At 42.6% G+C, this 27,372-nt stretch overlaps 1 protein-coding gene across 1 annotated transcript; it reads right to left on the reverse strand.

Annotated features, from left to right (window-relative positions):
* Positions 1–12,527: 12,527 nt before the first annotated feature.
* On the reverse strand, positions 12,528–27,078 carry OVGP1 (oviductal glycoprotein 1). Its single transcript, XM_032647928.1, is given in 12 exon segments — positions 12,528–12,797; positions 12,800–12,949; positions 12,952–13,401; positions 14,387–14,522; positions 15,768–15,884; positions 17,532–17,717; positions 17,818–17,926; positions 19,215–19,339; positions 19,824–19,989; positions 21,663–21,719; positions 22,689–22,893; positions 23,316–27,078. Coding segments are annotated over 12 exon segments (2,067 nt in total). The 5' UTR covers positions 23,581–27,078; the 3' UTR covers positions 12,528–12,696.
* Between the last annotated feature and the right edge of the window lie 294 nt (positions 27,079–27,372).

Consider the following 27,372-nt stretch of genomic DNA (forward strand, 5'->3'; position numbering starts at 1 on the left):
TGCTGTTGGGCCTCATAGGACATATCCTACATAAGGTCCTTTCACTATGACCAGGAAACACAACTGAAATAAACACAGAGAAATAGGCAAAATAGGGGGACAAAGGAGTATATTCCAAACAAAGGAACACAATGAAACACCAGAAGAAGAACTGAGCAAAGTGAAATAAGCAATCTACCCAATAGAGAGTTGAAGGTAATGATCATAAAGATGCTCAATGAACTCGGGAGAAGAATGGATAAACACTGTGAGAAATTTGAGTTAGAAAATATAAAGAAGAACCAAACAGAGCTGAAGAAATAATAACTGAAATAAAAAATACACTAGAAGGAATCAACAGTACATTAGGTTATACAGAGGAACAGATCAGCAAACTGGAAGACAGAGTGGTGGAAATTAACCAAGTTGAACAGGAAAAGTAATTTTTTTAATGAGAGCAATTTAAGAGACCTCTAAAACAATAACAAACACACTAACATTCACATTTTAGGGGTCCCAGAGTGAAAAGAAAGAGAAAAAGGGGAGAGAACTTATTTGAAGTGATAATAGCTGAAAATGTCCCTAACCTGGAAAAGGAAACAGACATCCAGGTCCAGGAAGCACAGCAAGTCCTAAACAAGATCAACACAAAGAAGGTCTTGAAGGTACACCAAGACTCCCTGTAATTAAAATGGCAAAAATTAAACATAGAAAGATCATATTAAAAGCAGTAAGGGAAAAGCAACTAGTTTTATACACGGGAACTCTCATAACACTGTCAGCTGACTGTTCAGCAGAAATTTTGCAGGCCAAAAGAGAGTATCATGATATATTTAAAGTGATAAAAGCAAGAAAGCTACAACCAAGAATACTCTACCAGGCAGGGCTATCACTCAGATTTGAGGGAGAAATAAAGAGCTTTACAGACAAGCAAAAGCTGAAAGAGTTCAGCATCACTGAACTGAATTGACAAGATAAGTTTAAGGGACTATTCTAAGTGGAAAAGAAAAGACCACAACAAGAAATATAAAAATTATGAAAAGAAAAATACCATTGGTAGAGGCAAATATATAGTAAAGTTAATAGGTCAACTACTTATAAAGCAAGTAGGAAGGTTAAAAGACAAAAGTAGTAAAATTATCTATATCTGCAATAAATAGTTAAAGGATACACAAAACAAAAAGATGTAAAACATAATGCCCAAAATACCTAACAAGTGGTGAAGGGAATAACATTCAAACTTAAGAGATCATTAACTTAGGGACTTCCCTGGTGGCACAGTGGTTAAGAATCCACCTGCCAATGCAGGGGACACGGGTTCGAGCCCTGGTCCAGGAAGATCCAACGTGCCACAGAGCAACCGAGTCCATGCGCCACAACTACTGATCCCACGCTCTATAGCCCATGAACCACAACTACTGAGCCCATGCACTGCAACTACTGAAGCCTGCATGCCTAGAGCCCATGCTCCTCAACAAGAGAAGCCACCACAATGAGAAGCCCAAGAACTGCAATGAAGAGTATCCCCTGCTTGCCATAACTAGAGAAAGCCCATGCACAGCAACAAAGACCCAATGCAGCCACAAATTAAAAAAAAAAAAAGAGATCGTTAACTTAAAATAATTGCATACGTATAGAATATACATTACTTATGTTTTATATATATTATATATAGGGTTGTTTTATATATATAACTTATGTTTATATATAATATATATTACTTATGTTTTATATATATAGGGTTGTTTTATATATATAAAAAATATATATATATATGACTGACCAAAAAGTTCGTTTGGTTTTTTCCATAGATGTTATATATATATTACAAATATATTATATATACGTTACATTTTATATATATATATATATATATATATATATATATATAAATTACTTTGGTACCACAATCCATTGGTGCCACAATCCAAAATCTGAAGGTCTATAATAGATACACATACACACAAAAAGAAAGAAATCCAAACATAACTTAAAGGTATTTATCAAATCACAAGGGAAGAGAGCAAAAGAAAAAGAAAGGAACAAGAACTACAAAAACAACCCCAAAACAATTAACAAAATGGCAATAAATACATACATATCAATAATTTCTTCTAATGTAAATGCACTAAATGCTCTAATCAAAAGACATACAGTGACTGAATGGATACAAAAACAAGACCCATACATAGGTGGCCTACAAGAGACTCACTTCAGATCTAAAGACACGTACAAAATGAAAGTGACAGGATGGAAAAAGATTCCATGCAAATGGAACTGAAAAGAAAGTTGGAGTATCAGTACTTATATCAGACCAAATAGACTTTAAAATGAAGATGATAACAAAGAAGGACATTACATAATGATGAGAAGATCAATCCAGGAAGAAGATATAACAATTATAAATATATATGCACCCAACATTGGAGCACCTAAATACATACAGCAAATATTAACAAATATAAAGGGAGAAATTGACAGTAACACAATCATAGAAGGGGACTGCAACACCTGACTTACATCAGTGTCAAGATCATCCAGACAGATTCAATGAGGAAACACTGGCCTTAAACAACACATTAGATCAGATGAATTTTTATATATATAATAGATATATATATAAGATAGGTAGATAGATAGGTAGGTAGATAGATAGATAGACAGATATTCAATCCATATGAAACAGAATACACATTCTTTACAAGTGCACATGAACATTCTCCAGGATAGATCACATGTTAGGCCACAAAATAAGTCTAAATAAACTTAAAATTGAAATCATATCAAGTATCTTTTCTGACCACAACAAAATGAAACTAGGAATCACCTATGAGAAAAAAAAAACTGCATAAAACACAAACGCAGAGAGACTAAACAATATATTACTAAACAACCAGTGGGTCACTGAAGAAATCAAAGAGGAAATAAAAAAATATCTAGAGAACAAAGGAAAACAGAAACACAATGATCCTAAATCCATGGGATGCAGCAAAAACATCTCTAAGAGGGAAGTTTATACCAATATGAGCTTACCTTAGAAAACAAGAAAAATCTAACCCTACACCTAAAGGAACTAGAGAAAGAACAACCAAACCCAAAGTTAGTAGAAGGAAATAAATAATAAAGATAAAAGCAGAAATAAATGAAATAAAGACAAAAAACAATAGAAATGATCAATAAAACTAAGAACTGGTTCTTTGAAAAGTTAAAGAAAATTTATAAACCTTTAGCCAGATTCAACAAGAAAAAAAGAGACAGGAACTAAATAAATGAAATTAGAAACAAAAGATGAAAAGTTACAACTGACACCACAGGAAAACAAAGGATCATAAGAGATTTCTATAAACAATTATATATCAATAAAGTGGACAAACCTAGAAAAAATGGATAAATTCCTAGAAACATACAATCTCCCAAAACGAAATCAGAAAGAAATACCAATTACCTGTATGAAAATTGAATAAGAAAAAATTTTCCAACAAACACAAGTCCAGGACCAGTTTGCTTCACAGGTGAATTCTTCCAACCATTTAAAGAAGAGTTAATGCCTAGCCTTCTCAAACTCTTTTTAAAAATTGAAGCTGGGGCTTCCCTGGTGGCGCAGTGGTTGAGAGTCTGCCTGCCGATGCAGGGGACACGGGTTCGTGCCCCGGTCCGGGAAGATCCCACATGCCGAAAATAAAAAAAAAAAAAAAAAAAAAAAAAAAAAAAAAAATTGAAGCTGAAAGTATGCTTCCAAACTCATTCCATGCAGCAAGCATCACCTGATCCTAAACCAGACAAAGATGCCACAAAAAAAGAAAGTTACAGGCCAATACCATTGATGAACATAGACGCAAAAATCCTCAACAAAATATTAGCAAACCAAATCCAACAATAAATTAAAAGAATCATCCACTATGACCAAGTGGGATTTATTCCATGGATGCAAGTATGGTTCAATATTTGCAACTCAGTCAGTGTGATACACCACATTGACAAATTGAAGAATAAAGATCATATGTTCATCTCAATAGATGCAGAAAAAGATTTTGAAAAAATTCAACATCCATTTATTATTAAAAACTCTCAGCCAAGTGGATATAGAAGGAACATACCTCAACATAATAAAGGCCATTTATGACAAATCTTCAGCCAATATGATACTCAATCAGGAAAAGCTGAAAGCTTTCCTCTAAAATGAACAAGACAAGGGTGCCCCTACTCACCATCTTGATTCAGCATAGTATTGGAAGTCCTAGCCCCAGCAATCATATTAGAAGAATAAATAAAAAGAGTCCAAAGGAAAAAATAAAACTGTCCCTGTTTACAGATGAAATGATACCATATATAGAAAGTCCCAACAATGCCATTAAAAAATCATTAGAACCAATAAAAAAATTCAGTAAAGTAGCGGGATACAAATTTAATATACAGAAATCTGTAGCATTTCTATACACTAACAACAAAGTATCAGAAAGAGAAATTAAGAATCAATCCCATTTACAATTGCATCAAGAAATAAAAATACCTAGGAATAAATCTAACCAAGGAGGTACAAGATCTGTACTCAGAGAACTGTATGACACTGATGAAAGAAATTGAAGGCAACACAAACAAAGGTAAAGATATACTGAGGTCATGGACTGGAAGAATCAGTATTGTTAAAAAGACCACACTACCCAAGACTATCTAGAGATTCAATGCAATCCTTATCAAAATACCAATGGCATTTTTCAAAGAACTAGAAAAAATAATTCTAAAATTTGTGTGGAAACACAAAAGACCCCAAATAACCAAAACAATCTGGAGAAAGAACAACAAAGCTGAAGATGTCATGCACCCTGATTTCAAACTATACTACAAAGCTACAGTAATCATTTGATGGTATTGGCACAAAAACAGACACATTGATCAATGGAACAGAATAGAGCACTCAAAAATAAACCCGCACTTTTATGGTCACTTAATATATGACAAGGAGGCAAGATTATACAGTGGAGAAAAAACAGGCTCTTCAATTAATGGTGCTGGGAAAAATAGACAGCTATGTGCAAAGAAATCAGACTGGACTACTTTCTCATACCATATACAAATATAAACTCAAAATGGATTAAAGACTTAATGTAAGACCTGAAACCATAAAGCTACTAGAAGAAAACATAGGCAGTATGATGTTTGACATTGTTCTTAGCAGTATTTATTCCGATATATCTCCTCAGGCAAGGGAAACAAAAACAAACCAAAAAAAATAGGACTACGTTAAACTGAAAAGATTTTACACAGCAAAGGAAACTATCAACAAAACAAAAGAGCCACGTACTAAATGGGAGAAGATATTTGCAAACCATATATTTGGTAAGGAGTTAAAATCCAAAATATACAAAGAACTCATAGAACTCAACATCAAAAAACAAACAGCTCGATTTTTAAAATGGGCATAGGACCTGAATAGACATTTTTCCAAAAGATGTACAGATGGTCAATAGACACATGAAAATGTGCTCAACATCACTAATCATCGGGGAAATGCAAATGAAAACCACAATGAGATATCACCTCGCACCTGTCAGAATGCCTATTATAAAAAAGGCAACAAATAACAAGTGTTGGAGAGGATGTGGAGAAAAGGGAACCCTGTGCACTGTTGGTGGGAATATAAATTGGTGCAGCCACTATAGAAAACAGTATGGACGTTCCTCAAAAAATTAAAAATAGAACTTCCATATGATCCAGCAATTCCACTCCTGGGTATTTATCCAAAGAAAACAATAACACTAATTCAAAAAGATATATGTACCCCATGTTCATTGCAGCATTATTTACAATAGCCAAGATGTTGAAGCAACCTAAGTATCCACTGATAGATGAAAGAATAAAGAAAATATTATATATATATATATATATATATATATATAAAATGGAATATTACTCAGCCATAAAAAACAATGAAATCTTGCTATTTGCAACAACATGGAAGGACCTAGAGGGTATTATGCTAAGTGAAATAAGTCAGAGAAAGACAAATATAATATTATTTCATTTATATGTGTAATCTATAAAACAAAACAAATGAACCAACATAACAAAATAGAAACAGAGTCATAGGTACAGACAACAAATAGGTGTTTGCCAGAGGGGAGGGGGATAGGGGAATGAGTGAAAAATGTAAGGAAGATTAAGAGGCACAAACTTCTAGTTACAAAATAAATGAGTCACGAGGATGAAATGTACAGAGCGAGAAATATTGTCAATAATAATGTAATATTTTTGTGTGGTGAAACATGGTAACTAGATTTATCGTTGGTGGTCATTTTGTAATACATAGAAATATGTTGTGCACCAGGAACTAACATAGTGTTGTAGGTCAATTATACTTCAAAAATAAATGAACAAATAAAAAACTCATAGAAATAGAGGTCAGATTTATGGTTACCAGAGGTAAGGGGTGAGGGGATGGGGGAATTCGATGAAGGTGGTCAAAAGATACACTTTCAGTTATAAGATAAATAAGTACTAGGGATGTAATATAATGATAAAAATATCATGTAACAACATGATAAATATAATTATCACTGCTGCATGTTTTTTTGTTTGTTTATAAATTTATTTATTTTTGGCTGCATTGGGTCTTCGTTGCTTTCTCTAGTTGCAGCGAGCGGGGCCTACTCTTCATTGTGGTGCACAGGCTTTAATATCCACTTTGTAGCCAATTTTAAAAGCAGTTAATGGCTTTGCTGATGGAATCTAAACATTAGGATGTGATAACTAATGTAAAATGCATTGGGGACAAAGGATCCTGGCACCCTTGTCTACTGGGAAATGGCTGCTGGCAACTTACGCCAGAACAATGGAACAATTTGCTCTTTGGCTCCAGAAGGTATGTGCTTTTTAGAGATTTACCGTGTACTCTCTACTTCTCCTTTTCCTCCTTCTTGCTTTGATTAGTCTCACCTATAGCCTTCATATATGATTCTCATAGTCCATGACACACTATGTTCTTTTTTTTTTTTTTTAGTTCATGAATTTATTGAATGCCTACTCTGTGCTCACCTCTGCACTAAGCTCTGGGAGTACAAAGATAATTAAGAAATGGTCCTTGTATGTAAACCTCTGCATTCCTGCTGGAATGACTGAAACATATTCAAATTATGAGTCTATGTGGCTTGATATCACTCTAGGCATTCAAATGGATGTTGAATGAATGAGAGTGAAATTAAGAGTATTCATAAAGCAAGCAGAGAGGAAGTGATAGCTCCTGGTGGGATAAAAAGGCTTCACAGAAGAGGTAACGTTTGAGTAACCATCCTACAGGAAGCTAGATGAGGAAGTAAGGGAAGTGGAAGAGCCTTTGGAGGCAGAAGAAAAGCTTGAGCAATAGCATAAAAGAGGAAAGTTGTGTGATGAGTTCAAAGAACATTATGACGAATGAATGTAGCCAGAAGGGCAATTCTCAGCATGGTTCCTCACCAGCCAAGACACAACCAAAGGACCTGCACTGGATCTGCACAATTCTCATCATGCTAATTGTAGCTATGAAAATTATTTTCTGCTCAAGAAAACATTTGAAATGAAAAGGACTATAATGGTAAAATAGGAAAACTCTTGAGTCTTCAATTATATTAAAGCAGTACATAGTCACTACCTTCAGTATTTTAACTATTATTCTATCAAATTGTTTATGACATGCCTTACCACACCAGAGCACCATGTGTGGCACTACTGGACTACGGTACTTGATACCGATATAAGCATGATTGTAAGGCCTATTGATACATGTTTATTTAAAGCACTGTGTTATTGACTCTGCTGTTAATAAATGAACAAATGACCCTCTGGAGGAACAGCTAAAATACGCGCTTATTTTCAGAATTCTACAGGTACATTTTTATTTATAATTGGATAGACTATATTAATTAACTTTATAGACCAGCAAGATTATATAACTTATAGGCTTTGGTTTTTTTTTTTTTTTTTTTTTTTTTTGCGGTACGCGGGCCTCTCACTGTTGTGGCCTCTCCCGTTGCAGAGCACAGGCTCCAGATGCACAGGCTCAGTGGCCATGGCTCACGGGCCCAGCCGCTCCGCGGCATGTGGGATCTTCCTGGACCAGGGCATGAACCCGTGTCCCCTGCATTGGCAGGCGGACTCTCAACCACTGCGCCACCAGGGAAGCCCAGGCTTTGTATTTTTATAATTTTTATTTTTTGCATATATTAAGTGTAGTTAGAAGGTATTTCATTGATTGCTCTCCATAATTCTTTACTTTTTAAATTTTTAAAATATTTTAAATTTTTTAATATAATTTTTAAAGGTTTCCATTTACAGCTATTGTGAAATATTGGCTATATTTCCTGTGTTGCACAATATATCCTTAAGCCAATAGTTTGTATCTCCACTCTCCTACCCCTTTTTTGTTCCCTCACCCCCAACTGGTAAGCATTAGTTTGTTCTCTATAATTGTGAGTTCACTTCTTTTTTGTTATATCTACTAGTTTGTTGTATTTTTTAGATACCACATATAATAAGTGATATCATACAGTATTTGCCTTTCTCTGTTGGACTTATTTCACATAGCATAATGCCCTCCAAGTCCATCCATGTTACTGCAAATGGCAAAATGTTATTCTTTATTACAGCTGAGTAGTATTCCATTGTGTATATATATACCACATCTTCTTTATCCATTCATCTGTTGATGGACACTTAGGTTGTTTCCATATCTTGGCAATTGTAAATAATGCTGCTATGAACACTGGAGTGCATGTATCTTTTCAAATTAGTGTTTTTGTTTTCGTTTTAGATATAGTATTTATATACTATAGTTCAGCAAGCATTCACAACAATACCATGAGTTATATTAGATTTTTTCAGCTCCAAACTCCTTCCCTAGGAATTCACCCTTCCCCTACCTCCACTTCCTTCAAGAGAGGCAAACCTTGTTAGTGCTCCCTCTCCCACTTCTGGTCTCAGTGAAGGGTACATTATTTAGGTCCAGAAAAATTTTGGAGCCTCATTCCCTAGAAACAATGACTGATACCAGGATTAGCACATGACCCTCATGAGGCCACCAGGGTCTTTCTTGCAATTGACATAGAGTTATCATGTGAGATAAGTATTCCTTCCACTGGGAAGATATTACTTTGGGGATTCCAGCAGCAATCGACTTGATCAGATGAAGAAGATTGTCTGCAAAATTAAGGCAAATAAAAGCAGGCAGAGATTGTGTGTGTGTGTGTGTGTGTGTGTGTGTGTGTGAGAGAGAGAGAGAGAGAGAGAGAGAGAGAGAGAGAGAGAGAGGAGAGAGAGAGAGAGAGATCCAGCTCTACTGACCACCCCAGAGCAGGTACAGTGGGGTAAAACAGAAAATGAACATCTTCTTGGGTTGTGTGATTTCTCAGCCTGACAATTATTAGCATCATCTTACTTTAAATTTGGATTCTGTTCGTATATTTCTATCCCTGCCATGCTTTGGGGAATTTGTATTTCTAAAGCACTCTAGCTCAGCCTGAAACTTCTGTGATTTTTCAAATCTTAAAACAACTCCTCACCCCCCCAAAAGTGCACCATCAAGAAACAAGCTACATGGTGATGGATGGAAACTAAACTTTTGGTGGTAAGCACACTGTAGTGTATACAGAAGTAGAAATAATAATGCTGTAAGAAAAAAAAAACAAGCTACAAATACTGCACAGCCCATTGGAAGTGTAGACTCTCCAAAGCCTGCTTCAGAAGCGGTCATGAAGGAAATGGGCAAGAGAAGGCTCCAAGAAAGCAGTCAGGAATAAGGCAAGCATATCATGTGCCAGGCACTCTTCTAAGTGTTTTAATCATATTAATTCACACACTGAGTCCTCACATTTACCAACAAGGCAGCTGAAGCCTGAAGAAGGTAAGTAACCTACCCAAGGTCACAAAAAAGCAAAGATCAGAATAAACACAGTCTGGTCTGGATACACACATTAACCACACACTCTGCTTCTTCTCTGAAATGGACAAGAGATTCCTATCAGAGAGAACTAGGGGCTGGCAGGTGAACTAACCAAAGAACTCACACCCTGCCAAGGAGGGAGTCTTTGTAATTCATAGTCAACAGGATATGAACTTTGTAATGTTTCCCATTCTTTTATTTTTCCAAAGGGAATTTTTACTGGGGGAGATGAAAATAACTTGCCTTGTAGTTTATAGGTTATCAGTCCATGGGGGTCAACTTAGGACATAATCACGAGGACTGTGTACCACCCAAAAACCTTGGCCTTTGAGCTGCAGGCAGTAATTGAAGGGACTTTGGAGTCAATTTCCAGGAAGATAATAAGTGGTTCTAAACATAAAAGAAGGGTTTGCAGGAACTTCCCTGGTGGTCCAGTGGCTAAGACTCCGGGCTCCCAATGCAGGGGGCCCAGGTTCGATCCCTGGTCAGGGAACTAGATCCCACATGCTGCAACTAAAGATCTTGCATGCCCCAACTAAGACCCGGTGCAGCCAAATAAATAAATAAATAAAAAGAAGTGTTTGCACAGATATTTGAATAGTCAAAAGGGCAGATGTATGGCAAAGACTGCTATTTACCCCCAATATCTGTCCTTACTTTTATATGTCATAGTATAAAAATCCTAATATTTACCTGAGTCCATGGCCTACCAGAATAAAACCAGTATTTGTCAGGTTTCGTTGCAGAATGAGTTCACTTTCAGAACAAGTTCACAAGAGAATGTGTGACCTCAACATTGAACTCCCTGCTTCCCCTTTACTTGTGACCAATACAGGGTAGAAACTTTACTGCCCACTGATCTGTGTTTTGAAAGAGATGATGAAGTTGGAAGTTCCAACCAATTTACAGCTAAAAGATAAGTTCCCAGAAGCTTATAAGTAAGATTTTTAAAATATAGAGATAAATAGAAATGGCCAGACAAATTACCCTTGAATAAAGCACATGTAGAAAAGGGGACAGAAAAAAAAATCACAAAGATTCACCAGAAATATTTATTGTCCATATAGGAGCTAGTGGAAAAAGCTCCACCTCTATCTCTTTTCTATACTATAAGAAAGACCAATTAAATATATAAGCCCTAACCTTTAAGGAGATGAGTATAGGGTTTATACAAAAAGTAGAAGAAGAAACAAGATAATCCGGTGTCCAGAATGAAATGACAACTCACCTCTATTCCATCAAACCTTAATACGAACATGGAACTCTTTGATCCAATTGTGCTATCAAAGCACGTGTGCGCGCGCACACACACACACACACACACACACACACACACCTGTAAGTTTAGCTTCTCTTAAACACAGGAATATTGAGCTTGTATGGTAGGTTATTGCGGTAATATCCTCCAGTTTATTTTTGCCTCCCTGTATCCACTTGGATAATTCCCTACCATTCTAATTCTGGGTTTGGTCATTTGACTTGCTTCGGCCAATGGAACAACAGTAAGTAAGATTCAAGCAGAGACTTAAAAATTGTCTATTGGAGATTTCTCTCTTGCTTTCTAGTAACAATGAGACCACAACCATGTAAACTAGCCAGTTGAAGAATGCAAGTTCTCATGCAAAGAGACCTCAGTCAGCCCAGCTGAGGCCATGACAAACCAGTCCACCCCAACCCAACCCACTAGCTGACTGAAGATGCCTGAGCCATTCCAGCCAAGACCAGTTCAGACCATAAAAACGACCTGGTTTTTCAATTTTAAAAAAGTAATAATTCTTCCAAAAAAAAAAACCCACCTAGTTGAACACAGCCTAAATTATCAAATATTAGATCTATGAGCTAAATAAATAGCTGTTTTGTAAGCCACTAAGTTTTGAGGTTGGTTTGTTTTGCAGCTTAACTGATTTGGGATTTATGGTGTGGCAACACGGTCCTGGGGACATGTGCCCACACATGTGTGGATACAGACTACACCTGCTTTAATCATTTATGATAGGTGCCTGCTCCCACAGGTATTTTAATGAGACCCTTATCTTAAAGTCTTGGAGGCTGCACTTCCAAAAGAAAAGGTAATATTGGTGGTAGATCTGACACTCACTAGCATCACTGTTTCCCAGAAGAGGGGGGCTAGAAATTGGTCCTGTGTCTATATTGACTATGAGGGTCAATCATGCCCAGGAAAATACTCTGTAGGTGGACTGCAGTGTGTAGTATAGGAACTGGTGTTTCTGGAGGAGACCTAGAAGTTTGCAGGTAACACAAAAAATAATGATTTTGTCTTCCCCTCCACCACTTCTCATGGAGAGAATAGGTGGGGGTGTTTTTTCAGAGACAACTAAGACTTTACAAAGTAGGGAATATAATTGGAAGGCACAACACCCTCCTCCTTCTCTCAGCCCCCTTGGGGAGTATGGAAAACTTCTCTAGAGGAGATTCTGGCTCTGACCAACAGTGAAGTCAGCAGTTGTTCATGGCAGAGAGGGAAGCACATAATGGACACTGGAATCCACATCAGCATGGGCTAGACACAAACTCCCTCTTCCCAAAAATAACAGGAGAGGAAAGTGACCTTGAAAGGGAGAAGCTGATAACTGGCTAGCACAGGTCATTTCAAGAAAAGAACTTCAGAGAACTCAAATGAATTCTTATGCTTCCAGTTTATTCAACAGAAGAGAGATTAACTCAGTGTGGCCTGGGGCCTGCTTTGCCCCAAGAATGGTTTATCAATGGCTGGGCACAGGCAGCTTTGGTCAGGGGACCTAGAAGAAAAGGCAAGGACTTTCTCCAGTTTCTGCCAACAACAGATCTTAGGATCCTCGGTCCACAGCAGAGTTCTCTGGATTTTCCTTCTTTAGAGAGAGAGGACTCACTGGAAGGGTTACTGAGTCATCAGAGGAATGATTCCATCAGTGGGAACAAAGGGCTTGTCAAAAGCAAGAGGAGTGTGTCCTGGGGGCGAGATGACAGGACCAGAGAGCAGCATCCAGTTTTCAGCTTCTGTGTGAAGACCAAAGTAACCCACCAGGGGTTCAGGGTCCACCTCAGAAGTCAAATTCTCTTCTCAAGAGTCTCAGTCTGCCCAGCAGGGGTGACTGTCATCTTTCCTGAGGGGATGGTCATATTCTCAGGGGCTTCAGCCTTCCTTCTTGGGGGCATGATTTTCTCTCCAGTCTGAAGAAGCATAGGAGCCACAGTTATCCCTCCAGGGGTCACAGCCTGGCCCACAGGGGTCATGGTCTCCTCTCCAGGGGTTTCCGTCTTCCATTCTGCAGCTAGGGGGTGTTTTCCAAAGGACAGAGTTTCCCTTGTAGGGGTCACAAGCCCACCTCTGGGGACTGTGGTCATAGTTTCAGACTTTCTGTGGGTCTCGGTGGCCACAGCCTCCCCTCCTGGGGGCAAGATCCCCAAATCAGTGGTCAAATCCTTGATCACAGTCAGCCTTTCTGAGCCAATTCTTGAAGAATTCACAGCAGTTGAGAGCCAAAATTTTGGTGGAGGAGTTGAGCTGAACTCTAGAGGAAATCATCAGAAAAGGTTGAGATTCCTACCCCTTCCTTCCCATCCTATTACTGGCAGGACTAGACCCACTCCAGGGCTGAAGTACCTGCTCCCAAACCAGAATTGGAGGATTTCCTAATGCACCCACTTGAGGACATAGACAAAATCTCAACACATGGAAGCCCTACTCCCCTACCTCATCATGTTAACATGATCCCAGGGACCCATGGGCACTCAGTGGGTCTGTTACATTTCCAGTGAGTAACCCCAAGGATGAGTCTGCCAGTTCTCTATGCTTAAGCCCTTGATTTGATCTTTGCACCTTGAGTAAGACCTTGCCCCAAAGCCTATTTCTTACTTGTGGAATCCTCAAGGAGAACCCTTTTGTGTCCCCCCGTCCTGGGAGGCACCAGGAACAAGGCTGAGGGCCAGGAAGCTGCTCTAGACAGCATACTGTAAAGAATTGGGTTGGAGTCCCATTTCCACCCCTGACTGGCTGTATTATCTTTCTGAGCCCTAGTCTCCTCACAAAATGAGGGTTATAGACCACCTCCAAGATTGTTGCAGCTCTAGCATGCCAGGTTCCATCTCCTAACTGCCAAGGCAGTCTCTACTATCAAAGAGATATCAAAAAGAAACCTAATTTCCTTTTCTGGCTCTTGTTCCATGAAAACAGAAAAAAGAAATAGAGAAATAAACTAACATATATTGTGTTCACTATGAGCCAGCATGTTTTCATTCCATATCTCATTTAGTTTGTATAATGTCCTGAGTGTAAGGATTACTCCCATTTTGTAGATGGGGAAAACAAAGCTCACAGAGGTCAAATAGAGCATGCATTCAAACCAAGATTAGAAAGCAGACTAGCGTGGCATCAAAGTTTATTCTCCTCTTTCAGTGTCACGTTGCCTCACCAAAGCCTTTAGATCTAACAGAAAGCACGCACCAGTAGCTGGGTGTGCAACAGCCAACCCCCGTTTCCAGGTCATAGCTACTCACCAGCCTTCACCAGGAGATTATTCAATGTGTAGACAAGGGGGAAAGGGCCAGTTCCACAGAAAGTGCCCCTGACGTCATCCAGGTCCAATGTCCACACCATGGCCCCCCCAAAATGCTCTCTCATTATGAAAAACGCCTGTAAAAGCAGTAGTCAGTCAACCCACTGTACTAGGTACAATGGCAAGAACAGATGGGCTCTCAGAAGGCAATATGGCAGGATGGCTAGGCATGCAGTCTCTATCCGAATCTAGCCTCTACTGCTTATGAGCTATGGGATCCTGAGAAAAGTTACATAAAGCTATGTGTCTTAGTTGCCTCATGTGTAAAAAAAAAAATGGATAATAACATTTCCAACATTTTTAGGACCCAAAGAACTCCTACATGCACATGTTACAACATGGATGGAATTGGAAGACATTATGGTAAGTGAAATAAGCCAGTTACCAAGAGACAAATACTATGATTCCACTCATAGAAGTACTTAGAGTAGTTAAATTCATAGAGATGGAAGGTAGAGATGGGATTAGCAGGAGCTGCGTGAGGGAGGAATGGGCAGTTGTTTAATGGGTGTGGAGTTTCAGTTGGGAAGACTGAAAGAATTACTTGAATTACTTCAAAACTTTCTTTGGGAAGAAAGTTCTGAGATGGATAAGGGTGATAGTTACACAACAATGTGAATGTACTTAATGCTACTGAACTGTAACAAAATGGGTAAAATGGTGACTTTTATGTTGTATATAATTTGCCACGATTTGAAAAACAATTTTTAAATTCCTACATGTAAAATATTTGGAGCAATGCTTTGCACATAGTAAATGTTCATAAATGTTAAATGCTGTCTGGCTCCCCAGCCTGCTAATCACCACTATCATCATATTAAATGATAGATATTGCTTTATTTTTTAAAAATCACATCAACATACCTTATACCGTAGTGATGCTAGAAAGGAGGAGTAGAGCAGATAATATTGTACCTTTTACACATATAAGAAAATAAAGGCTTTTATCCATGATTTTTTAAACTTCAGATATAACTAAAAGGAGGATGTTTAGCCTTGAATCCAGGTTTTATTATTACTTTATGAGTGTTTTCCGTAAGCCTGATGGAAAAGATACAATCTGTCACATCCAAACAGCTCCAAGGCCAAATCAGTTGGCTCCTTCTGGGCTTTACTTCTCCCAAATGTAAAATAAGAATGAACCCCATAATTGTCAAGTTTGAAACTGAAGATTCTGAGACTTTTTTCTACTTACAGGCTAACAAGTTAACCTGCCAGTTTTATAGGTACACACACACATACACTCACACACTGTACAGACAAAGGCCTCACGGAAGCAGAGGGAAACTCTATGCTGGAGCAAGAAAGGAACAAGGTCTCACCTTGTAACTGAAGCTGACGGCATCATCATAGCCAACCCACTCCTGCCCCTTGTAGGCATATGGGACATACTGATCATCAATCCAGCGCCTCTTCGCTCTCCAGATGAAGGAGCAAATCTGCCAAGAAGATCACCAGGTCAGTTCTGTGAAGTGCCATGGAGGGAAGCGCCAGCAAGGATAAAGAACCCAAGAATCCCTCACTAGGGAGTGAGAAGAAGGTAGACCAAAGAGGGGGTGGGGAAGCCACTCACAAAGGACCTTCTCTCTATTCTGCAAAATTCCTACTACTGCACATTCCTTCCTCTGACATCCATGATGGATAAACAGAGAGAGAACCAAGGAGTGGCTGACATCCTTAAGTAACCAAACCAGGGTCTGGTAAATAATGTCAATACCAAACTACTACAGTAACAGACTTGACTCTGGACCGAACCTGTATCTTTTACAAAGAATTTTCATGAACAAGTATCTCCTCTGTTCATTAAAACCAACATAAACTGCCCCATCTAGGTAGTTATCAAACTAACTTTCGAATCTATAATAAATATAAAGGTCTCGAAGGTAGGGAGAACTAGGTTATTACAATCAAAGAAGCATTGAGTGTGGACTGGGTACCCATCCCTGAGCTGGAGACCATAGACTGCAAAGACGTAGATGTGTTCTGCAGAAGTTAATGTGTAAGGTTTGTTTTTGTTTTTGTTTTTTTAATTAAAAGTTTAGTCTACCAAAATTTCTTTGACCCATAATGTCCTTCAAGAACACTCCTTCAACTATGTTATCACTCATAACCATGCTTCATTGGACTAGCAGGAAAACATCTCCAGGCAGCCAGCACAGAATAGAGATTGGAGAGACACCAGCACCTCCACTACTACCTCAGGTAAAGACACAGCTCACCCCCTGGCGCCCCTACACACCTGTGTCTATGTGCCTGCTGTTCTCTGCCTAGGAGGTCACTCCCATCTTGTCATTCTTGCCCATCAGGACTCTACCTGTGCTGCAAAGATCTGCTCAAAATCCACCTGTGCCATAAGACCTTCCCAGGTAATATAGCCACCCACTCGGTGCCCCTTACTGTCTTCTCTTTTGTTTCACATCCCTTGGGTCCATGTCTCTTTCCTTCAGTCAACAGTAAGCTTTGCTGAGATGGGGATTAGGGAGTGGAATTGGGGTAGAGGAGAGAGAATCTGTGATGGGAGATGCCTTGAATTACTTCAAAATTATCTAGTAGTGGGAGGGAGCGATTCAGGGAGCAGGGAAGAAACAAGATTGGCCATGAGTGGTTATTGATTGAAGCTGGGTGAGGGGTATCTGGAAATCAGGGAGAGTGAGAGGACATTATACTATTCTTTTACCTTGGCAAATGTTTGAAGTTTTATATATATATATATATATATATATATATATATATATATATATATATATGTATGTGTATATATATATATATATTGCAAATATTAATTATGTTTAGGCCATATATTAAGTCAGGATTGACTTCAATATCTTTTAAGATTCTTCTAAGGGGTAAAATATCTGTCCCGCTCCATTCAGACTCCACCTAGTCCCTCACCCCTAACAAAGGACTCAAATAACTTCCCCACAGAAACAGAGAATATCCCAGAGAGTGGGTTTCCCTTGCCCCAGTAAACCACCTCCTTGTCCTGTCTCTAGCCCTCACTCTTGCCTTTCTCCCTGTCCTTGCTCTTGCCCTGGGCTGGGGTGTGAGAGCCCTAACTAATAGACAGAGCTCCCCATTCCTGTCACCTCATAATAAGCCAAGAAGCCAGCTTGCTTGGTGTACTTCCCTGGAGATGCCGGTCCCACAGCTTCTGCCCACAACTCATTCTTAGAGGCTTTGAGGAGGCGAAAAGTACGTCCATAGGTGGGGAGCCCCATAAGGAGCTTCTCAGGTGCTGCCCCAAGCTTTCGCCAGTAGTTCATGGCATATGCCTGCAGGCAGGAAGAACACAAACCCCTCCTTCTTACCAGGAGCCAATGGCCTGACTCAGGGACAGATTTCTGGGCCACATGAGAGCTTTCTCTTTCTTACCGAAGATTTAGGGTCCTTGGGCACAGAGAACAGCGGGCTATTGTGTCCTGTGAACTTTTCCCAGCTTCCATGTAAGTCATAAGACAAGACACTGATGAAATCCAGTAGTCTGTAAGGGGCAGGAAGAGGAGATATGAAGATAGTGCTAGCTAGATTTTCAAGTCCGATCATCACAGCGATGACTAGCTAACTAGCTGTAAATTGGGCACCCAACTTCCCTGCCATTTCTGCCTGTGGGGATGGCCCAAGCTGTGCCATCCACTTGAGAGGCTGCCCCTGGAACACACAGCTGGTTAGGGACAGCAATGCATCAGGACCTATGCCATGCTGAGAGTAACCAAGGGAGTGAGCAGGGGTCAGAACAGAAAACAAAGGCATTCAGGCTGATACAAGTGCAACAGAGGTCTGCATAAATCGTCATGTGTAAGCAGTTCTGACCCACAGCATGAAAAAGCTTCTGCCCTTCTACCATTATAGGAACGATTGAAACCTATCTCTTCCAGAAAGCTTTCCAAATGACAAAGTATAATTGAGCCTTACCAGGTCACAGGTGTCCAGGTTAACATGGATTATCTAATTTAATTTTAATCTGTCCAATGCCCTAAGTAATACAATTGTCTCCATTTTAAAATGAAGAAATTGAAACTCAGACCGTTATCTAATTTGTCTAAGGTGACCCAGCTAGGTGAAGGTGGTCTCACTCAACCCTGCCTGGCTGTAAGACCAACACTAGCCAATTGTACCCCACTATGTCTCTCATCTTTCCTGCCACCGTGGAACCACTCTCCTTAAGTGTAATCACATGCAAAAATTGCGTGTGATTTCTTGTGTTCTGCATCTGACTCAGTTATCACATCTGTAAATACCCGATTCTTGAGCTTTGAGAAAATTAGTCCAGAGCTGTCCAGAAAGTTAGGAGCTCTCTTTGCCTGATTTTGTAACTTTTGCATGAAGACCTGTACTCTGAAAACTGGTCCTGACTGGGCATTCGTATTTTTGTTTCAGTGGCAGTAGTTGCTAATTAATCCATCTCTATGATACCAGCCATCTGGCACGCAGTGTATGTCTAAGGGGACTCTGGGACAGCAGAGGCCAGACTCCTGGATTCTTCTCCTAGAGACCCAGTGATAGGCGATACAGATCTCTACCCAAGAGGATGCTGTGGTGTGGACTGGTACTACATCACCTCCCTCTGATCTCCTAAGGAAAGCCCAGAATATAATGGGAAGACCCTTGTCCCCACCTATGCTCCTGATCAGCCCACCTCCCAAAGGTGCACTTACAGCAGGGCAGGAACTTGAAAAGTTCAAGGACAGTGCTTGGGCACCTCTGGGGTTCTGAGCTTGAGATGTCTCCTTCCCTCCAATGTCCTGCCCACCAACGCAGCACCCACTCACCTTCCCAGGAGGCGCACATCATACGCTTTTTGGATGACACGGGGATCCCCAGAGACAGCAGCGGAGAGCAGCAGCCTTGGACGCATGGTGAGCTGCGCCTCCTTCCTGAAAGCAAGCAGGAGCTCCTGGGAAGAAAGAGAGGCAGACGCGAGAACCAGACAAAGCAGAGTCTGGGAAAACAAGACTCATCCAAGAAACCTTTATTTACGGAGACCCTTGAGCCAGGAGAGTCAGACACAGGCCCTGCCCACTGGCTCCTGAGAAAGGCGGACGTGAGCCAATGTGGTAAGTCATTGAACAGAAGGCTGGCAGCAGGCCCAGGAGCAGAGTTCAGACAGCCCACCTGAGCGAGTCCAGGAGCTGCACAGAGAAGGCATCACTCAGGCTGCAGGGCTGGGCCAAGGCCCGGATGGGACAGAGAGAAAGAGCCGCCATAGGGCCCTTGCTAGGCAACTCTTTGTCCAACACCTGCAGGTGATGGCAGTAAACAAACTTCTGTTACCGCTGTCTTGCCCTTGTCCCCGGCCTTAGGCTTCCCCTGTGCCCTGAGCCCAGATATGATCAAAGTAGAATCATTTCTGGATTCGGGAGCTGCCAGGCTGGCCTTACTTCAAGTAAGAAGACAAAGGTCCAGCGGTCATGCCTGGGGCTGCCTCTGAGTCCAGGGTACAAGAAGAAGAGGTCCAGACCATCAAAGCCATGTGTCCTCAGGAGGGCTATCACTGAATTGACAAAATTCTGCCGGTTGGCGAATGTGGACAGCATCGTGGTGAACCTGCAGGGAGACCAGCGGTGAGGCCAGGAGTGTTTTCTGCACAACCTCAGCCTCCCTTACAAGACCCCTTGGTTCGCATCCCATGGAGGGCACAGTGGATGTGACTGAGGAAAGGAAGGCAGGTCGTTGAAACTCTCAGAGCCTCTTAAAGCCCCTCCCAGCACAGGGCTCCAATACCCAGGAATGGGGACTTCAGGCTCCAGGGAGGATTTGCAAAACACAACTTCCCCTGCCAGATGGAAACAAGCACACAGCCTGGGGTGGAGAGAGCAGGCTCAGGCCAGCTTGGCCTCTGAAAACATGGTCCGCCCCTAGCCACGCACTGTCCCTCTGCTGTTTCCTCGTGGGTAACAGCTCAGTCCTGACACCCTGTCCTGGCACTGACTTTCTCTGCCTGAACAGATTAGCGGAGGGAACATGAGCCAAGGGCCGGCATTTCCAGAACGATCTCTGAGCTAACGTGGCACAGGAGGGCCATGCTCAGACTAGGAGTTCTGTACCCTTTGCTCTTTTGTTCTTTGGCTGTTTGATTGTTTTCTTTCTTTTTTCTTTTTCTAGTGCTTTCTCTTCCACAGTGAAGACACTATTGGAAAACTTGTAACTTATCGGAGTTGAACTTTAAGCAAGTCTTCATGTGTCGGGACTAGTCCTGAGTGCAATGATTAGAAAATTAACCAGATTCAGACTTAGGCAGGCCTAGTTCCATTATCTGGTTTCCACCCATAGCTGGGCCATCTCTCATGGTCACCTGTGTGAAATATGGTAAGTTTCTTAAGCTCACGTTCCTGCTTTCCTCTGCAAATTTAGAATGTAAACAGCCACTTTGTAAGCCTCTCCCAAGTAACCATGAGATAATGCATGCAAAGCCTCTGGCCAGCGTTTGTACACAGCGAATGTTCAAGAAGTCGTGGCCCAGGGAGAGGCGAGGCCTGGAGTCGGGCAGAGCCGGTTCTCACCCAGCTCCCTGCATCTTCCCTGCATTGCTCCTGGGTTCTGTGCCAGGTGCTTCCTCACATCCCCCCACTCTCAGGCCTTCAGGTGACCCTCTGCTACAGCTCCCTCCTCTAAGGCAGGAAGGGAGGCAACTCTCTACCCTTGGCCTCAGCCATGAAAGAGGGGAATAGTTTCTTCAGAGAACATGAAGGCAGTTTGTCACCTCCACACTGCCTACTGGAGGGTAACGAAGAGTAGCCACCATGCACTGGACACAGACCATGTGCCCAGGTGCTCAGCTGAGCATCTGGTTTATATCACTTTCTTTCCTCCCATCCTTTCAGGTTGATACCACTGGATCCATTTATAAAGCGAGGAAACCCAGGCCCTGGGAGGCTTGGGGTTTATCCATGTCCTAAACAAGACTCCTCCCCTCTCTGAGGCAAAAGCCCTGCCCCTTCTGAAGCATTGAGGGGACAACTGTGAGCATCCCATTTTCCCCTCATTTCCCCCCAGCCCCTTTCTCACCACCTCCTGGACCTGCCTTGTCTCCCCTCACTCACCATGGAGGAGAGGTCGGGGGACCCTGGACTCCAGGGCCAGGTCAGGACTCGGGGGAGTACTAGCGTGTCTCCCCACAGCCCAGCTGGCTCCCCAATCTGTCCTCACCTCTGGCCTGCCTGCTCCTCCCCCATACCCTGCCTCCACCCCAGAGAGAAGACCTGACAGCACAGTCTCACCTCGATGTGCCGAAGTTCCACCCCCCGATGGACAGCAGTGTTTTCAGCTCCCTGTTCCTGTGATGCAGGACAGAGTCTGTGAGCTGGGTCCTCATTCATTCATTTGGTGACTGGGAAGTTGGGGCGATGGGAGGACAGGAACGGAAAGGGGGAGACGGGTGGGGGAACCTAAGGAAGAAAAGAGCAGAGCCCAGCAGAACCCAAGAACGGAAGAAGAAAAAGAGGGAGAACAACTAGCCCACACAAAAGTCAGAACCCCCAGGCTGTCCAAAGGCCCCCAAACTCCCCGCTCCCATGACAGTCCCATAAAAAGGAAAAGAAGAAGCAGTCTAAAATTTCTCTTCACTCACTTTCTTAGTCAACAAACGTTTACTGAGCAATTATTATTTGCCACTGACTGTTTTAGGTGCTTGAGATACAGCAGTGAACAGAGGATAAGCTCCCTGCTCTCCTCTCCAGAGCCTGTAATCTGGTTACATGGATTTTCCCCACCCTTCTATAACCATGCATGCCGTGACAGACCACCCCCTGGCCAGGAGAGCCCAGGAGTCCTGGGGAGGGAGTACTGAGCACCAGCCCTCTGCCGGGCACTGACCCAGCCACTGGTGAACAAAGATATCACAGACATTGACCCTTCCCTTGGGGGCCTCATTTGCAGGTGATAGACGGTAATAGAAACACTAGCATTTGTGAAGCATTTGTGATGCACAGCCCTCTCTGAAGTGCTTGAACAGCATTAACACATAGAATCCTCAACGCGGGGCTTGAAGGGCGAGTTGGGGGATGTCAGGCAGAGAAGAGAGAGGAGGGCGTTCCAAGCAGGGGCCACAGCAGCCACGAAGGCAAGGAGGCAAGGACGAGCTCAGAGTGCTGGTCAGTGGGGAGCTCCCAAGGCAGGGAAGCTCCGGAGCGCCCTGGACAGGAGGCTAGGACACAAGAATCAGAGGAAAGTTGACGACTCACAGGAGAAAGGGATTAACTCACTTCCATTTGTAAAATACAACCCCACATCCAAAGTGAACACACCTCTCCTTGAGCTTGTTGAACTCTGGGTAGAGGATTTTCTCATCCTGGGGATTCTTAGGAACAATCTGATTGTTGTTCATTGAGGCAAAGGCAAATACCAGGTGGGTGCAGAGAAAGGGGTCCAGGTCCCGGGGCAGGATCGAAGCAGGGCTGGGCCGACTAAAGGCCCAGTTGGTGAAATAACACACCAGTTTGTGGGCAGCACCTGGCAGGGGAGAGCAGGCATTTGTTGGCAGAAACCAAGGTGGGGATGGAGCTCAGCTTCCACAGAGCAGCGTGGACACAGCTCAAGAGGCAAGGCCACAGTAACACATCCCCACTCACACCCCAAAGCTACACTGAAGGCAGGTCCCTCCCTCACTGCTGGGGTCCCCAGGGGTGGCGGGGCGGAGGGGGGGGGGGAGAATGCCTTGTGAAACCCTGGTCAGAATGGATCCTGGAGTCTGGATCCTGGCACAAGGAGTGAGCCAAAGAGCAGGTGACTGAAAATCATCTGCTGAACTGCATTGGGTCAGTGATCCCTGACAGGGAGCCAGCGCAGGGCGGGGCTGCAGGAGCGCTAGACATGGAGCACTTCTCAGGTGGACACTCTCCCTGGCTCTGGAGAGGACCACACAGGGTCCTTACCATTGTGGTGTTTCAGCGCAAGAACCAGCCCTGCAGGACACAAAGGAGGAATCACACGCAGATTCACAGGCACACCCGGAGTGACACACCCCAGCACACCCTCCAGTTCTGAATACACCCACCCACTCAAGCAAATGGAGACACACACACCCTTCCCTCTTTCCTCTTCTCCGCACTGAGCAGGTGAAGCCAGATCTATCTCATCTCCTTTCCACTTCAGTAAACACCATACATATACACACATGCTTTGCACAGGGACAACCATGACATTTAGAAGTCCCAGCAAAAGCTCTAGGTCAATGGTTCTCAACCCTGGATGCTAATTTAAAAGTAGTGATATCCTGGCTCCTCCCCCAGAGATTCTGAATGAACTGGTCTGAGGTGGAAGCCAGGCATAAAAATGTTTAATGTGCAGCCAGGGCACCACCACTGCTCTGATCTCTCCTCCCTGGGCCCCTCTGGCCCTTCACTGTGTCCTGTCCCACCTCTACCTAATCCAGGGCCCCGAGTCGCAGGATGCTTCCCAGGAACCAGCGAGACAATGAGCTTATGAAGCCTGGCCCCTCCTGAACGAAGAGACATTGTGGGGCTGGGACCCACCACACTCACCAACCCAAAGCAACAGCTTCCCCATCTCCGTGGTCTGAGAGCTGCAGGTCTAGACCTCTAGCCCCTTTATATGCACTTCCCCAGGTATGACCCTGGGACAACACTGGGATAGCCCAGCTAAAACACACAAAACCAGGAATAGTGATTAACGGGCAGCTGCCCCAGAGTCACAGTGACCCCAGCATCTCCCGTCCTCCCGCCCAGCAGAGCTATAGCTCTCAGGTCCAACAAAGCAACAACTCCCTCTGACACTGGCACGGAGTGGGTGTCCACCATGGGCCCTGGCGAGGGCAGGGCAGTGCTCAGCCCTCTTCCTGGAATTCAGCCCCATGTGGACTGAGTATGAGGAAGAAACACTGAAGGGCAGCAGTAATTCTATTGTTATAAGATTAGTGGTTAGAAAAGCCGTGTAATGTAAAGTTTAAAAGGCCCAGGAACATATGTATATGTATAACTGATTCACTTTGTTATAAAGCAGAAACTAACACACCATTGTAAAGTAATTATACTGCAATAAAGATGTTAACGAACAAACAAAAAAGGCCCGGCTATGGACTCAGGCAGGCCAAAGTTTGAATCCCAGTGTCAAAAATTAGAAGTTTTATCATCTTGGGCAGTTATTTAGCTCTTTGAGCTTCAGTTTCCACACCTGTAAAACGGAGATAACACTTGAATTTACCTCATAGGGTTTTATATGAATAAAGAGAGAACGTGTGAAAAACTGTTAGTTCAGTGCTTTGCCTATAGTGAGGGCTCAGTGAATGGTGGTAGTTATTAGGGATGGCACAGAAGTTTCCTCCCAGAGCAGGGTTCTCAAACTCAAATGCTGACAGGCAGGTAATGTAAATTGGTGAAGTGGACCCAAGAGAATAGTTTACTTTCCACTTGATTAGAATAACGGTTCAAGCCCAGTGATACACTTCAACTTCTCTTATCAGGAGACAACAGAGATTGGTATGGATAGGGACAGAACTCTGAGTAGCCACTAATTTCTGCCTTGCAGAGAAACAGAACCAATCTTTTGGAGGATTCTTCAATTTCCCAAGAGAAGACAGAAATCGGAATTTTTGTTTGAGTCAACAATGTTTGAGCCAGTATATGAGCCAATGGTGACACTGTCATGAGAGGTGTCATGAACTTAAGGAATATAATGAACCCAATTTTGGACACCTGGGAGCCAATTTTTAAAAAATATAACAATAATATGAAGGATAAATAACATAGATCTATACTCCAGTGTTTTCATGATCTACCAGTTTTCTTTTCTGCTATCGAGGCTCTCAGATCATGAGTAGGTCCCATATTTCAGGGTGTGAACCTCAATCAGGGGGGACCAGAAACTGGATGTTCTCAGTATATCCACTACGTTCATCCTCTTGGAGACTCACACAGCTCACCTAATCCACGCGCCACTGAGGTGCTAACCAGATGTCAATATAATAAATGACACTGACAAATAACAATGGCTAGTGGTTGAACTCACTTCATTTCCAATACGAAGAAACTAGGAAAGTTTAACTTGTATCAGCAGGTTGCTTGGATATCATGGAATAAGAACAATAAGTTGGTATAGAATGTTTAGGGCAAGGATATTTCACTGAAACTTGAGAAAGCCAGAGAATACCCCACCCAACAGAGGCTGTGTCTCCATTTGTTCAGCCCTCTTTGCCTTCCTTTATGTATTCAATGAATATTCATTGAGCACGGGCCAGGCCCTGATAGCCACCCTATGTTTGTGGTGATGAAGACATAGTTTCTGCTCAAGAAGCTTCTCGTTTCGTGAACACATGGATCACACTCCTCAGAGCCAGTGTGTGTCCCTCTCTTATATCTCTTGGATGAGTGCAGAGTAAAGCACATGAGTTTTGTTTCCAAACAACCTTGAGAACCAATTCCCCGCTCTGTACTATCATTAGGTCTCACCTGCACGTTCAATGCCACCCTCCATACCTTCAGCTAATATTAATCAGAATCAGGAGATACTTAAGCCTCATAAATGCAGTGCTGGATTAGATTTGGCAACATCTCGCACCATTGGTAGATTACCCCTGGTGCGGTTTCTAACTCTAGTGACCAAGCTCTTACTTGTTTCCCAATTCCCAGCCCATGTGCCTTAGGTCTTGTTTCTGGGTCTCTGCTTTGATTTCTCTTCCTGGTTTATAACTGTAGGCACCACAGTTGGCTCCTAGGGCCTGGGTCCTGACTCATTCTTGCCAGGCTCCTGGGGCCTTACTGCCTGTCTTTTAAGACCACCCTGATGTGAATGTCTGCTTCTCTCTGCTTCTAAGCCTCCCTTCACCCCACCTCCTGCTCCCCAGATACCACATCACTGAGATTTCCCACGAGGTTTGTGCCCTTCCACCCAGACTCCTGCCAGGGGCACTAGCTGTTCATGCTGTACCCATCAAAGGGCCAGATCTGCCTGCCAACTGAACCTCCTTCACCTGCACATGGCTCAGTGTTCTGGGCTCCTAGTCTGCTGCAGTGGGCAAGGCTGGATCCCAGACCTCCCTCTTCCATACAGTCAAAAGTGACTAATGATGCTGAGAAGAATGGCAAGATATAACAATGGATGCCCAGGAGTGATGTCTGCTTCATTCAGGGATGACTGTGCCAAAGAATTGGCAACTAAGCCTCTGTGTGTAGGAGATGATGAACAGTGAAATGCTGAGTGAGGGTCAGGTTGAAAGTCACTGTGCCATGTTGCACTGCTCGCTCCCAATCCTCCTCCTTGGGTTCCCGCTGTCAATAGTACAACCGTTGCTTTGTATTTTCTCACACCCACCCAGATGCTTGGAAAACACTCCTTCCCAATGCTCAGCCTGTTCTCACGAAATGAGAAAAGGCACGTACAATACCCTTTAGCTGGCTTGCTGAAGAAATCCCCACCGCAGCACAACCTCTTCCACATTCTACACACTCAACTAGATGAAGGCAAGATCACAGACGTGAAGGGCTGTGGGTTTAACAAAGCATTTGACCAAACTTTTCATGATTCTCATGTGGAAGAACTGGAGATGTATGACTCGAACAAAAGCAATTGGTTGAATAACATAAGAACAAAAAGAGTGTTGACTCCAGATCAGTGTAAACTTGAAATAGCTTTACCACATCTCTAAAATGAAGGAGATAGACTAGAGCATTGTTTCCCAATATTTAATATAAAAGATGATTTTTGGTTGTACATTAGGATTTTTTAATTTTAATATTTATGAGGTTTTTTTTTTTTTTTTTTGCAGTACACGGGCCACTCACTGCTGTGGCCTCTCCCGTTGCGGAGCACAGGCTACGACGCACAGGCTCAGCGGCCATGGCTCACGGGCCCAGCCGCTCCGCGGCATGTGAGATCCTCCCAGACCGGGTCACGAACCCGTGTCCCCTGCATCGGCAGGTGGACTCTCCACCACTGCGCCACCAGGGAAGCCCCTATGTGTTTATTTTAATGTGT

The sequence above is a fragment of the Phocoena sinus genome, chromosome 1, assembly GCF_008692025.1.
Source record: "Phocoena sinus isolate mPhoSin1 chromosome 1, mPhoSin1.pri, whole genome shotgun sequence".
NCBI lineage: Eukaryota > Metazoa > Chordata > Mammalia > Artiodactyla > Phocoenidae > Phocoena > Phocoena sinus.